Source organism: Balaenoptera acutorostrata, chromosome 9 (assembly GCF_949987535.1).
Source record: "Balaenoptera acutorostrata chromosome 9, mBalAcu1.1, whole genome shotgun sequence".
Classification (NCBI taxonomy): Eukaryota; Metazoa; Chordata; class Mammalia; order Artiodactyla; family Balaenopteridae; genus Balaenoptera; species Balaenoptera acutorostrata.
The window spans coordinates 1,057,705-1,072,494 of NC_080072.1; the positions used below are offsets into that span (position 1 = coordinate 1,057,705).

General features: G+C 62.4%; 1 protein-coding gene across 3 annotated transcripts in view; it reads right to left on the minus strand.

Moving 5' to 3' along the window:
• The window catches only part of TOLLIP (toll interacting protein), a 148,037-nt gene that overhangs the window by 126,405 nt on the left and 6,842 nt on the right, over positions 1 to 14,790 (minus strand). The window contains exons 2-6 of one of the 3 annotated variants that reach the window (XM_007171169.2): positions 12,228 to 12,377; positions 8,505 to 8,687; positions 7,632 to 7,784; positions 6,880 to 6,970; positions 3,492 to 3,709 (exon numbers count right to left, since the gene is read on the minus strand). In XM_007171169.2, the coding sequence (XP_007171231.2) occupies positions 3,498 to 3,709; positions 6,880 to 6,970; positions 7,632 to 7,784; positions 8,505 to 8,687; positions 12,228 to 12,377 (789 nt within the window). In that variant the 3' untranslated portion in view covers positions 3,492 to 3,497. Of the gene's footprint in view, positions 1 to 3,491; positions 3,710 to 6,879; positions 6,971 to 7,631; positions 7,785 to 8,504; positions 8,688 to 12,227; positions 12,378 to 14,790 lie in introns of those variants that run through there. The other 2 variants (XM_057553911.1, XM_028163650.2) reach the window with 2 other exon arrangements.

The window sequence follows — 14,790 nt, forward strand, 5'->3', positions numbered from 1 at the left end:
CCCCTTTAAAACTGGGGCTTATGGGGCCACTCAGCTACCCACTGGTCATTTCCCCAGCCCTGGAACGTGTAACTGGGATGGACGCCGGCAGAACGCCACTGATTCCTCCGCCGTCTGGGACGGGCTGGCCGAGAGGAGGGCCATCTCTGACCTCCGACATGAAGGACGGAAGGGCTGCCCCCACCACGGCCCGGTACGCACTGCCCGGCGCCTGCACACCCAGCCCGCATTCGGCTGCGGATGGACGTCCACGCGAGGAGTGGCGGGCCCCTGAGATGTGGGCAGGCCACGTACCTGGGTAACGTCCTCGTCCCGTCCCCAGGTCCACCAGCTGACCCCAAAGTAACGCCCCCGCCCACACCCAGCTCGGCCGTTTCAGGCCTGTTTCACACACTCGATGCACATCTACCTCGTGTTCCTTGGGGTTCACAGGATTCCCGACCGGAGACACCAACCGTCCCCCCACCTCCTCTGGGCCCCGTGTGCAGTGGGTTTCTTCAGGCCCCGCTGGACCACCATCCTTCAGCAACATCCAATCTGCCAAAAGCCTGCCCACCAAGGGGTCAACTGCAATGACTGTATCTGCATTTCCAACAGTTCTATCTGTTCTTCTCCATTTCTGTGTGGGTATTGTTAACTCTCTTGGTCTTTGCATTTTATTCTGTTTCCACGACACTGCAGGTTGTCACGTGCTGCTCCAGGGGAGGCTGGCGGCTGGGATGGGCGGGGTTCCGCTCGCCTACGTCTGAGCTCCTCCAGAAACAACATGCTGTTGCTTCCACCAAGCGGCTTTCTCACCTGGAGCTCCCCGGGCTGCGGGTGGTGTAGACATGGGCCCGCAGTGGGGAGGGGCTCCCCCCTCCCTCTGTGGGCCGAGTCCCCTCCTCAGCCAGCACTTGAACGAGCCAAGGCCACACCTCCCGGCGGCTCACACCCCACATGCAGGGCCGAGCACCCGGGACATGGCAAGCGCCGAGCGTATCCTACCCTCTGCATCGTGTCCCTGGTGCCCGGGCCCCGCCCGCACACAACTCCTCTCAGCCTTGGGCACAAGCTCTCACTGTGACACTGACCCAGGGCAGGAGGGCACCTGAGAAAACTGACAGGGGGTAACGGGGGTGGGGAGGGCGTACCCGAAGGCAGTGGGACCCCTTCCTCCCCACCTCCCGGCTGTGCAATGTCCTCAGTGGGGCCAGTGCCTGCTGACTCGGGGCTGGACCAGCCCCACCCCCGTGCGCTCCAGGGCCCCGGGGCCCTGCACCCGAGCCGGACCCTGCACTCGGGGTCTGGCTCCGAGGCGGGCGTCATGGGCCCTCTTAGAAGGGGAGACACATTGTGGCCCATGTTCGGTTCCTACTCCCGGCTCGGGACGGCCTGGAGAAGAATTACAAACAGGACAACAAAGGAACGAGAGGCCGGTGCTTCGGGAACCAGGAGTGGAGGGCAGCGTCTGGGGCCTGTCCTCCACAGCCCGACCAGAAAACCAAACCCACGCTGCACGGAACTATTTCAGGCTCCCAGTCGGAATCCAGCCTGTGCCCTCCTCTGCCTTCACTTACGAGTCCTGCAACTAGTTTGCTGGTGAGTTTATTGCGACTGCTGTCAACCTGCTTGTTACGAGCCGAGTTAAAACAGAACAAAAATGGCAAACTCTCCTTAGAAAACTTGACTTCTCTATTTTACACAGACCATTTATTAAATTAGAAGGCTGAAAAGTAAAAACGTATCTTACAATCAAGGAGGAATCTGGACCCTGGACCCCAATAGAATGATCAGAAACGCAAAGCTCCGAGGACCGTTTCTGCCAACACCCGGCTGGGCGCCTGAAACGGGAGGGCGGGCAGGCCCGCTGGAAACGCCTCTCTCCTCACCAGCACAGAGCAGCAGCCGGCTGCACGTGCCCCGGCCGCGGGCCCAGCAGCCGCGGGCGCCCGAGCCAGACGGCGCCCACCCCACGCCCGGGGGCTGCCTGGACGGTGCGCGCGGACACGACCGCGAAGCCAGGCAGGAAGGGGCAGCCGAGGCGGGAAGGGCGTCTGACTTAACAAAGGCCTCACGGGGCGCGACCCTCCTCTGACCTAGTAAAGCAACGGCATCCATGAAAAAGGACCATGAGAGCTGGCGGGTCTGGAGCCGCCCTGAAGCTAAGACTCCCGTGAACGGACGCCCGGGCGGGGCAGCTGGGGCAGCGCGGGGTCACCTGGGGCTGGGGGCCGGGCCTGTGTGGAGCTGCATTGAGTGTGGTCAGGTCACCGCCCAACAGTCTAGGGCTGCAGCCGAGGAACCATCGCTCTCAAGCATCTGAGAAGAGCCTGCGGCAAAGGCACAAGTGGTCCGAACCCACCAACCAACGCAGGTCTCCCCCACCCGGGGCCACCGTGCACGCCCCGGGGAGACAGAAAGCGGCACCACACTTAACCTATACGGAGGGAAGGGCTGCAGCCTGGGTCCTCCTAACTTCCTCGGGCTGACCTTCCACTGACGTCCACACGGTTGGGATCCACCTCTATGTCCAAAGGCTGGGCAAAGACAGAGCGGTGATCGCGACTTACCGCAGGCCGCGGTGACCACAGCACAGCGCGTCACTTCGGGGGCATCACCCAGCCTGTCCCCGTCCTCTCTGTCCGCGGCCGGAGCCAGGGCCAGGGTGCCGTCCACACGGCAGGGCGCCTCCTGCCTCTTGGGAAGACCTGCCAGCACTGACGGTCACCAGACTGCCCTCTCTGTCGCCCAAACTGATCCACAGGACTGGGCCCAACCTAGCTTCCCTAAGTTAACATCGGTAGCAAGCCAGTTCCTAAAGGCCCTTTAATAAGCAAATACAAAGACTGGATCTGTCTCTTACACCCCCAATTTTAGTTCTGTTGCCAGAGTGCATCCCGGGGAGGAGCGGTGACCCTTCGGGACAGCATCACACAGAGGCGGGTGAGACAGCAGGAGAGACGGAGGGCCCCGGGCTCAGGCCAGGGCTCCCGACGCCACGCCCAGACTTGGCTGCTCTGCACGCAGGCTGAGCTCTGCAGCCGAGGCTGGGCGGTGGTGAGCAGCCCACGAACAACACCAAGGGGAGGAGGTAAGTTTTCAGCTGAAACTTCTAAGTGACCCCAAACCCGCTGTCAGTGGGCTCTGTGTGCCTTGCGCTAATGGGTCTACCCGATCAGGTCGCGTCACCGCAGGCCACCAATCAAACCAGAGGAGGCTCGGCACGAAGGCCCTGGTGGGGGCAGATGCTTCCAGGAGAGCCTCCCGGGATGGCGGGAAGGCGGGCGCGCACACGGGACACGGCCCTCCGACACAATACGGGAGAGCCCCCCACCCGCCCCGACCACGTCGAGAACGGCTGCAAGAACCGAAAACCACATGCAACCCGAACAAGGGTGTGGACTGGGCTACACAGACGTCCGAGGAAGGGGCTACGCAGGGCGCGTTCACGGGGATCTGCTGGGGACGGTGCTCCCGGGAGCTGGGCGGGCGGGCGGGCGGGCGGGCGGGCACATCTAGGACTCCTCGCCCATCTGCAGCAGGGAGTTGATGGCCGCATCCTTGCTGCCCCGCTGGGCCTCCAGCACAGAGCGGATCACCTCCCGGTCCATGTTGGGGAACATGTCCTGGATGGCCTTCAGGTCCTCCTCACTGCAGCGGGGCTGGGCGCTCACGGCCGGGGGCAGGGCCACAGGCACCATGCCGGGGCTGCACACGGCGGGCATCCCTGCGACCAGGAGACAGGGTTCAGGGAAAGCAGCACCTCCGACGCGCGCCGCCCCAGGGGGCGGCCCCCCAGGTCTCGTCTCCCAACATGGCCTCAGAAACTGGCCAGACACTTGCGAGAAACCAGGGGCGAGCAGCCCCCCGCCACTCGGTCCCCAGCATCTCACACGAACCCACTTCACAGCGGGGGTGGCAGGGGCAAAAACAAGCCTAAGAACGTGTGCATTTACACCACAGGGGTCAATTCTCATCCATCAAAGGCCACAGAACGGTTCCCTCCACCTGAGAACGAAACAGCAAACACAGTCTATGCTCCTTTGCCCCAACACCTGAGACTTTCACGCCGTTTCCTCTGTCACACTTTCCAGAACAGACTTTCCCAGCTTGGCACTCACATCACAATCAGACACTGGCGAGGAAAGAAAACCCGCCCAGCGCGTGCCCAGCGCACGCCCAGCCTTCCCCGTGACAGCAGACAACCCACGAGGCGAGGCGCTCACGAGCACTGCCGCGCCGAGGCCTGTGCACTGAGCAGAGGCCCTGGGGCCCCGGACGCCCAGCCCCGCCAGCTACACGTGGGGCTCCTGGTATCACTCCCTCACACCAGCCACGTCCCCTCACTCCCTTGTTAGACACGGGTGACAACTGAGAACCTCACAGCATCTCAACCGCTGGAAGGTTCAGTCCGAGCACCTGGTGCCACCGGACCCCAAGTCAAAGCTTTGACTCCTTGTCCTGAGATGGTCTCGGGGGGGACCCAGGCAAACGTAAGGAAGGAGGGTGTTAACAGAGACTCCACGCCTAACAGAGTGCAGAGCCAGTCAAACACCAGTCAGAAAAGCAGAAAGGGATTTAAAATCATTAGTTCTGGGACTGCCCTGGTGGCGCACTGGTTAAGAATCCGCTTGCAGGGCTTTCCTGGTGGCGCGGTGGTTAAGAATCCGCCTGCCAATGAGGGGACACGGGTTCGAGCCCTGGTCTGGGAAGATCCCACATGCCGCACAGCAACAAAGCCCATGCGCCACAACTACTGAGCCTGCCCTCTAGAGCCCACGAGCCACAACTACTGAAGCCCGCACACAGCAACAAAGACCCAACTCAGCCATAAATTAATTAATTAATTTAAAAAAATAAAAAAATAAAGAATCCGCTTGCCAATGCAGGGGACGCGGGTTCGAGCCCTGGTTGAGAACTAAGATCCCACAGGCTGCGGGGCAACTACGCCTGTGCGCCACAACTACTGAGCCCGGGGGCCACAACTACTGAAGCCCGTGCGCCTAGAGCCCATGCTCAACAAGAGAAGCCACCGCAATGAGAAGCCCGTGCACCGCAACCAAGAGTGGCCCCCGCTCGCCGAAACTAGAGAAAGCCCGTGCGCAGCAACGAAGACCCAACGCAGCCAAAAGTAAATAAATAAATTTTAAAAATAAAATAGGGCTTCCCTGGTGGCGCAGTGGTTGAGAATCTGCCTGCCAATGCAGGGGACACGGGTTCGAGCCCTGGTCTGGGAAGATCCCACATGCCGTGGAGCGACTAGGCCCGTGAGCCACAATTGCTGAGCCTGCGCGTCTGGAGCCTGTGCTCCCCAACAAGAGAGGCCGCGATAGTGAGAGGCCTGCGCACCGCGATGAAGAGTGGACCCCACTTGCCACAACTAGAGGAAGCCCTCGCACAGAAACAAAGACCCAACACAACCATAAATTAATTAATTAATTAATTTTAAAAAAAAGAATAAAGAGACTTTATAAAAAAAAAAATAATAAAATAAAATAAAATAAAATAAAATAAAATCATTAGTTCTTATAAAGTCAAAAGCACAAACAATCCGCCCAACCAGGCTGGGAGCGCTGGACTAAGAAGTTTAGGACATGATTTCCTTTCCTGTCTGAAGTCAGAAGATCCTAAAGGCAGCTCAACACTGTCCAAACCAAAACTGGCAGAAGGGCCGACAAGTGTTGAGACGAGGTGGCATCGGCTGCAGGTGCGCGACCGAGGCTGTGCTGGACACACACGGCCGCCTCCAGGGACGGAGGGGACGGGACGTGCTCCCAAGGCAGCAGCAGAGCCCAGCCCCTCCAAGTCCCTCCTGGGCCAGCCGGGCCGAGCACCTGCCCACACCCCCTGCCCACTGGCCTTTAGTCCTGGCCGTCCTCAGAGGCGAGAGGTCGCCTGGGTCCCAGGTGGGCACTCAAACCCGGTGAGGCCAGGACCCCCAGGTCGTCCCATGAGCCCAGGAAGGTGCTCGCCCACCACCTTTCAGAAACGCGGAGAAGGAAAAGGGAACCCAGGACTGGGGATGGCTGACAGCTTCGCTCCGCGAGCCCCCGCCGTCCGCCCTTGCCTGGTTCGCATCCGGGCCACACTCCCACTGCCTGCATTTCTGACACTTCTGGGAACAGTCGAGACAAACTTTAGGAGACACTGTGGCTCTCCTTAGGCCCCTTCCACCCGGAGGGTCTTGGGTTTTAACGTGGGAGGCGGGCGGTCCTGGGGCAGTTAACTCGGGGCCTCACAGTCTTCACCTTGCCCTGGACGGAGTTCAGAGGATTTCGGGGACGTGGCCACCACCGTGCACACGGCACCCTCGGCGTCACTCGGTCTCTCCGGTGCCCCGAGCCTCCCGCCGCCCACGCACCGCCCGGCTTTACGGTAGCTCACGCGGGGGGCGAGGTGAGCCCAGGCCCCGTCGCGGCCCAGGGTGGGAGCCGATCACAGGCTGACGTGAAGGCTCAAAAATCCAAAGGCGGAAAAGCGACAGTCCAACTTGACTTTGTTGGGCTGTGCGAACCGCTCATTCAGAAAGGTTACCAACGTGTAAGGTAAGTACCTCATAAAGGTAAAAAGAGAAACGGTAACGCTGGAGCCCGGGGTCCATCCACCCAACAGGAAGTGATCTTGTGCTGCAGTGACTCAAAATGCTTAGAAATCACATTTCAACATCTCCATAAATTTCAACTCACCTTCTTTGTGCCGACAGAGAAAAAACAAACCCTATTTCCTACACATGCATGTAACATTCAAACGTAACAGCGGACCCCTGGTTTTGGGAGGCTCTCCGGGCATCCCCTGAAGACCAGGCCCAGCCTCTAGCCCACACACCGAATCCCCACGTGCCTCCCCCCAGCTCGAACACCCAAGGAGACGCGCCCGGGAAGGAGCAGCAGCACACACCTGTGATGGGCACATAGCCGACGCCCTGCTGGTACACAGTGGGCATCAGGACCACGGGCTGAGGCGGCATCATCATGGCAGCCGGCAGCGACTGAAACACACCAAAGACGATCAGGGGGTCAGAGAAGAACACGGCGCACATCCAAACCTCATCACTCCCAGCCTCGCCAAAGCCGTCCTGGGAGGGACAGCACGGGGCCTGGAGCCCAGTCACCTGAGCCAGGATCGAGGCGGGTCCAGCCAGGCCCTGCGCCCCGTCCAGCATCATCAAGTCCCTGCCCACACCGACACCCCAAAGGCTCCTCTGCTGGAGGACTCGGAGGACTCGGGTAGAAGGTGTCATCAGACCTGCTGAACCACGGCTGAGACGTGACCAACAGAGAACCCTGCTCAAGAAAGGAAACCTAAGCTTAAATTCCAGGGTCAAACAGCCTCTCTCTGTTTATAATTCTTCAGTTAAGTACAATGATGGCTTTCCGTCTACGTAGAAACGTCTGTTACAGAGGCACAATGGCACGTTCACGAGTAAACTCACTGATGTTGGGACCTGCTGTGAATCAGTCCAGCACTAGAAAGGGGGTGAGACAAGGTGCCAGAGGCGGCGGCTGTGAGGCTGGGCAGTCGGTCCCACCCGGGGTCCCTGCACGCCCTCCCGGCGTCCACATGCCAGAAACACCTCGGAGTAAGGGCGGGGATGCCGTTAAGCCCAGGAGTGGCACCCCGGTGGCCGCAGGCCCGCCGGCCGGCCTCACCGTGTAGGACAGGACCAGGTTGATCATGCCCTCCTTGTCGTCGCCCTGCCGTCCGCTCAGGCTGTACCATTCGTCCACGACCTTGCCCTGCCTCAGCGCCTCGGGGATTGTCACGTGCGTCCAGGCAATGCGGTCGTCCATGGAGAAGGCTCGCTGGGGGGCGACGGGAGATGGTGGTGACCCCAGGGCCACCCGGGAGGCCGCCCCACTCCCCCAGCCCTCCCGGCAGGGTGTACGCAGCCCGGGGCCAACCCGCTCTCTCCACCTCCTGTGGGTGCAGGGGGAGGGAGGCTCCACCAGGCGCCTGCAGACATGCGCTCCCCCACGAACCACACACTCCCCTCCTCCCCTCCACCCCAGGGCCCCAGAGGCGATGGGGCAGGGTGTGAGGGAGGACCCAGGAGGAAGGGAGGAAGGCAGAACCCTGGGGACTGTGGCCACTTCCCAGCCCCGCTGCCCACCCCACCCCACCCCCCCAGCCCCGTCAGCTGACCACAGGCGAGGGGGCAGCCGACCCGGCCTCAGGAGCGGTGGGACACGCCCAGACAGGCCCTCGGAGGGCCAGGCTGAGTTAGAGCCCAGGGCACCCGACGGCCCAGGGACACTCGGGAGGCTGCTGCCACGCATGCCACCCAGCCACGGGCCCTGGCCATGTCACACCCAAGCTGCGAACAGATAGCGGCTGCCTGACCTGCCTGGTCGGGTGACGCCCACACGCTGGACACAGGGTGGTGACGTGTCTGAATGCAAGTTCTAAAGACTCTGCAGGGGAAACGTGCTTTTCACTATGCTGGGGACACCAGGACGCCTGTCACAAAGCCACAAGAAACCTGAAGTTCTGGAGTGGCTGAGTGGCCCCCGCGCGGCCCCCACCTCGTCAAAGATCTCCAGGTAGAAGGAGTCCACGCCCGGGGGCACCGTGCACTGGATGACCTTATTCCAGCGCGGGTTCTTGGCGCCGTTGTGGGCCGTGGGCGTCTCGTACACCGCGTAGCCCAGGCGCAGTCGGCAGTACGGATCCATGCGGGTCATGCCGTAGTTCTTTGCCAACTTGGCCTGAAATAAAGCCAACGTATGAGACGGGGCGGCGGCTGTCACAGTGGAAGCTGCAGCTCAGCTAAGTGGGCCGCCCCTTCCACTCACAGCTTCCAGAGTTTTCTGGGTGCCGACCCATCAGAACACGGCTGTAACTGAACCGTCAGCCCTCCATAACGGTGGATTTAAGCAACCACAGATCGAAAATATTAGGAAAAAACATTCCAGAAAGTTCCAAAAAGCAAAACTTGAATTTGCCACACCAACAACGATTTTTATAGCTTTACACTGTGTTACAACTGCACGCACACAGCATTTACCACGTGTTGGGCGTTACGAGTAACCCAGTGATGACTCAGTACACGGGAGGACGTGTGGAGGGTACGTGAGTGCAAAACTGCACCGTTTCATACGAGAGCCTTGAGCATCCTTGCATGGTGGTGTCTGGGGGGTCCCAGAACCAGTCCCAGGGACGACCGTGCTCTGGGACCCAGGAGGAGGAGAAAGTCCAGGCTGGGTCCAGTGTTTCTGCGATAAGGCACCCGGCGCCGTGCCTGACACTGAGGACACACTGGCTGCTGCTAGGCAGGGGCTGGATCCCCACCCAGAGGAGGAGGAGGGTGAAGACGGCAGGCCGTCCCGGGACAGAGCCAAGAGCCACCGAGAAGAGAAGCAGGGGGACGGGGGCCACCCCGGAGAAGCAGGGCCCAGCCAAGGCCTTCCCCGCACCCTCGGACAGTGACCGTGCTGGCTTCCCCGCCTCCCCTCCCGCGCAGGAGCCTCTCGGCAGTGACCGTCCCTGCCCAGCGCGGCGTGGGGGCCGGGGTGCAGGCACCTCACCCTGGGCATCCCGGCGGAGCCCACCCACACCTCACACAGGTCACGGGCCCACTCAAGCCAGACGGGCTGCTCGGGCCACGTTTGGAGGAGAAAACGTGGACACCGAGGAGCACGGCAGGCTGTCGGTCAGGAAATACCGACTCGAAGTGGATTATGGGCTTAAACGTAAAACCTAAAACTATAAAACTTGCACAAGAAAAACCAGGAGAAGTCTTTGTCATCTTTTAGGCAAGGTCGGCAAAAGCATGACCCAGGAAAGGCAGCTGGCGGCCCCCTGAGGCCCGTTGAGGAGGAAGGCAGACTAGCCCCGTCTGCGGCATCAAGTCTGATCACAAAGCTGTGTCCAGTACCTAAAGGACTCACAAACCTCAGCACTGAAAACACAACACGATTAGGAAACAGGCAAAAGATCTGAAGAAGAAAGCTCAACGCCAATAAGCACGTGAGAAGATGCTCCCCACCGTCGGTCATCAGAGACACGCAAACCAGAACCCCGTGAGGCCACAAGGAGCTGCTGGACGGGCTCAGACCCAGCCCGGCCCGGCCAGAGCGCAGGAGCCCCGCAGGCGGCTGGGCGGAGCCACGGGGCGGCCGTGCAGGGACCACCCTGGCAGCTTCTCCAAAGCACACTCCACCCAGCTCGGGAGCGGGGAGTCCGCTCCGAAATGGGAACTCACGCTCACACAGAAGCCCGCGCTTCACAGCGGCCCTGCTGGGCCACAGACAGACTCTGGGAAGTGCCCCGGGGGCTGAGCTTGGTCAGCACTGCGGTCAAGGGCAGGCCCACCAACAGGCAGGGGGAACTTTCTGTGTTGCTGGAGAAGCTCTCTTCATCACAGGGGTGGACAGGCTTGTCAGAGGTCATTGAAACATAGGCTAATTCAAATCAGCGCATTTTAACATACGTAAATCATATTCAGTAAGGTCGATTTTTAAAAAAACAGCAAAAAATTCCCCAAAGCCCTGCTGCCTGCACTGACACCCTCTCTCTTCTCCCCTCTGGAAGGCTCCGCACAAGCCCCTATTCTGTCTGCGAGCCTCCTTGCCCCCCGCATCCCCCACTCTCGTGCCGATTTCCCCAGAGCTCTGGCCGGGGCTGCCCATGACCGCACGTCCCAGAGCCACCACCCCTCCGTGCAGGACCAGCCGGAGCCCCTCAGGACGCCCGCCTTGTGTCACTGCTGGACCTCTCCCCTGAAGTCCACAGCCTCCCGGCCTCGGCCACCTGCCTTTAAAACATACTCGACTTAACGTGTCCGACACTGAACCGCGAATTTCCTTCCCGGCCTGTTCCTCCTCCAATTTCCCCCATTTAGGTCAATGCTCCTCCATGCCCTGGGCGCTGGCAACAGGCCTTGGGGTCACACACCCTCCCGCCCCCACTGGGGTGCTCCCTGAAGCCGGCTGGCTCTCCCCCAGGAGCACCAAGCGCAGGGCCTTCCAGCCTCGCCCACACCTTCCCGACACAGAGCCCGAGGGAGCCCTGAACTCCAGCTCAGGACAGGGTGCCCACTCAGAGCCGAGCCCCAAGGCCGCAGGACCCCCAGCCGGCAGCACCAGGAGGGCCTGGCCCTGAAGCAGCCCCTGGCACAGGGTGGCACTTCCTGTTCAAGTTGTACTTTCCACGGTAATCACTGGGCCGCTCCACACCCGCCCTCAAAGCTCGCCGTCGCTGCACCCGCACTCCGTCCCTCAGGGCAACGCAGGCTTTTACTGCCGTCCTGCCCCTGCCCTCCTCACCCGCTGACTTCCTGCTCCTCTGTCTCCAAGAGCAAACACGCATAACACGGCTAATGTCTTCCCAAAAGCGCCTGGGAAAGGGCCTCAGCCCTCACGTGCTGTTGTCTTCACCGTGAATTCACTAGAGCAGTTCTCAGGACGGCAGATTTTCCCCCTGAAACTCCCAGAAGCTGCCCTGGTATTTTCTGGAAAACATGTAGCAGCAAAGTCTGAAACGGGCTTGATTTTCTACAGCTTCAAGGCAGCTGTTTTGTCTCTGTCTAGCCGCTAAGGCTTTTCCACCGGAATGATCCGATGCTCGTGGCTGAGCAAGGCCAGCTGCCCGTGAGTGCGGGAGGCGCCTCCCTTCACCTGGACCTCGACTGGCCCCAAGGCCATGCTCTGCGCATGGCTGCTGCCCTCTGCAGAGGCCCGTCTGCACCGTGCTCTCCTCCCGTGCCCCCGGCACCACGGAGGGGACACGGAGGCCTGGCCTGCCCGCTTCCAAGTGGCTCGCCTGTGACGTCGACTGGGCTGTGCTGCAGGCACACGAGTGTCTGAGGAAGGTCACCCCAAAGCTTACTGGGCACGACGACCCGCCAGGCACGGCCCTGGTGTCTGCTGGGGACAAATGGACGGACGGACAGACGTCTCTGCCTCCCGCGGCCTCATGCAGCCCGTCAGAGCAATGTGGCAGCGCCCTTTCCGCCCTGACAGCACATCTGGTTCTCCCGGGCGCCGGGATGACCGGGCAGCAGCCGCGCCGCCCCTTCCCCGGCACCGGCAGGGCGAGCGGCGCTCCGGACCCCTTCTCTAACTCCTCCTGGCGAAACCCGGGCGATCGTCAGTATCTTCACGTCCATCGTTCTCCACCAGGTATGTGTTTCCGGAAAAACGGGATCAGAGAAAGCCCCATCCGTCCACGTGGAAGCATGCTATGACAGCGAAGGCCCCGCCCCGCCCGGTCCGGCCCCCTCCCCCCCCACAAGCGGCCACACCCACCTGCACCACGGTGATGCTGAGGCGGCCCACGGTGCCCAGTGCCCCTCCGAACTGCAGCTGCTGCGCCGCCTGTGCGTCCAGCTGGATCTGCTGCTGCTGCTGCGTGGGCGTGATGCGCAGGAAGTCCTGAGGCAGCTCCCCGATGTACACCTGCGGAGAGCACGGCGGTCAGAGCTGGGCGCCGCCCGCCCACAGGACGGGGGTCCGCGGCGCCAGGGTCTCCACCCTGCGGGCCCCTCCCAGGGCCTGCGCTCTCGGGAGCAGGACGCTCAGCAGACGAGGGGCTCTGTGGAGGCCCGAGTGCGTCTCCGCCCTGAAAGCAGGCCTTGCGTCCTCGCTGGGCCTGGGCGCCTCACGCACTCCGGTCCGCGTGTCCATGATCCCTTCCCCAGGACCAGGACCAGGACCGCCGCAAGCAAGGCTTGTCCACCGTGAGCACTGTTCACGGGGTGAAACCTGAAGCTTGGATGTCCAGTGACTTGGAAAGGCCTCTGTGCTGATACCCTTCAAACGTCTCCATGAGAAAGAGCTCACATGCAAAAACGCCCTGGAGACCAAGAAGCCAACAGATTAACCACCAGAAGCCCGGAGACCTGGCCCTGGGCAGGTGAAGTGATGGGAAAGCGCCGGCTCCCAGGGACACACCTGCGTGTGGAGCCCGGTAGAGCCTGGGGGCTGCAGGAGTGACAACGCCCAGAAAACCGCAGGACACCATGCACGGAGAGACGGCCCACAGCCAGATGGCCCCACGCCTCCCCCACCTCCCCGGTGTTCAGAGCCCTGGACAGCCGCACCGCTGCTCGCTCCCGGGCCTGGGGGTGCGGGTCTGGAGGGGCCACAGAGCGAGCAGAGGCCAGGTGAATGGAAGGGGGCAGCCGTAGGACCCACGACGGAGGTCTGGCTGCTGGGGGGAAACCGGGGCCACAGGCCCCCTCAGCCGCCCAGGGGACGTCACAGACCCCAGCCGCGGGCCCTGAAGAACTGGGCGGTTTCAGGGAACACGGAAAGGAAGCCCCCAGCGTGTCACAGCGAGTTCTGGCAACTGCGCTTACAGCGGCCGCCAGGGACGTGACGTCCAGACGCCGCCTGACGCGGAGGTCTGTCCTGCGCAGACCAGACGGCACCAGGCGGGGCCCAGACAGCACCCGCCCCGCCCAGCGCACAGCGCCCCTGGGAGAGCACCTCCCCCAGCGAGCGCCCTCAGCGCCTTTCCTTTCGAAGGTCCCTGGGAGAGTCTGGGCCTGGAGCTCATGCGCTCCCACCAAGGCTGACGGAAGCGCACACAAGGGCGCTCGCTGGCTCCCAGCAGCCCGCACGCCGACTCTGCACCCACAGGCCTCGCGCTCCCACTGCTTCTCTCTAAAAGCAAGCCGTGCCCCCCGCCCCCCCCGCCCCCCCAGACCCTCTGTCTGGGAGCCAGCTCTGCGTCTCACACCTCCGCTGCATCAAGGACCCAGCCCAGGGCAGGGGAGGGCGCCCCCGGAGGCCGCCCCCCAGAGGCCCCGGCGTTGCCAGGAGAGGAGCGCAGTGCCTTCCATTCCCTCCCCAGGGCATCGCAGGCCGCGTTTCCTGGGCACGTAGTGCAGCTGAGAGGGTTCCAGGTCGGGCCCTCGAAGGAAGGCGGGTGGTGACACCCCGCAGGCCACACCCCTCAGGAGGGCTGAGATGCCCGGGGCACGCCAATCGTCGATTCCTGCCAGCGCCAAGACCAGGCCCCCGTGAGCCCCCAGACGCACCCCATCCAGAGCCCCTCGGGCCCCTCGCCGTTTGCCCACAGCCCCCGCTTGCCCCGGTGCTCGTCTTACAGAAATGACTCTCCCAGGGGTCGCTGCGCACAGACCACACCCCCGCCTGCTGGTCTGAGGAATGACTGCCCACCTCAGCGCCAAGGACCCCGCAGGGAGCAGGCCACACGGGGACGTGCAGTGGCGAGAGTGACACGTCAGGAAAGGCCTCTCCCTTCCTTCACTGATCCTGTCTTGTCAGTTACGCTCCTAGAGATCATGAAACTAGAATGAAACGCAACGCCTAGGGGTCACGCTCCCTCTTTGTCGTACGCGTCTTGGTTTTGGGGTTCAGCACAGTCCACGCGGGAGCCACGCGGGGACAGCGGGCCACGCTGAGGCCTCAAGGGAGGGGGACACAGCACAACAAACCAATCCCACGTGCTCAGAGCCTGCAAGGGGCGGGGGAGGGGGGATCACAGCCCAGGGAGGAGGAGCCAACGCTGAACCCGGAGCCTCCAGGTCTGCAGGGCCACCCGCCTGAAGGCGCCCTGGGGACACCTGCCCTAGGCTCGCCCAGGTGAGGCCCAGGGTGACGGCGGGTCAGGGCAGGTCACGTGGGGCTCAGCACCCGGGGCGGCTGACGGCTGCCCCGCCAGCCAACAGGCCCCGTTGCACCGCAGCCTCAGCGGCCTGCGGCAAGGAGCGGGCTGCACACACATCCCAGCGCATCCCACCCCGACAGAGAGGCCCCAGGACGTGCCCGCTGAGGCCTAAGAGACACCCGCCAGTCACGGGACGCGTCACTGACGTTCTTCCATACATTCAGCATCTTCCCA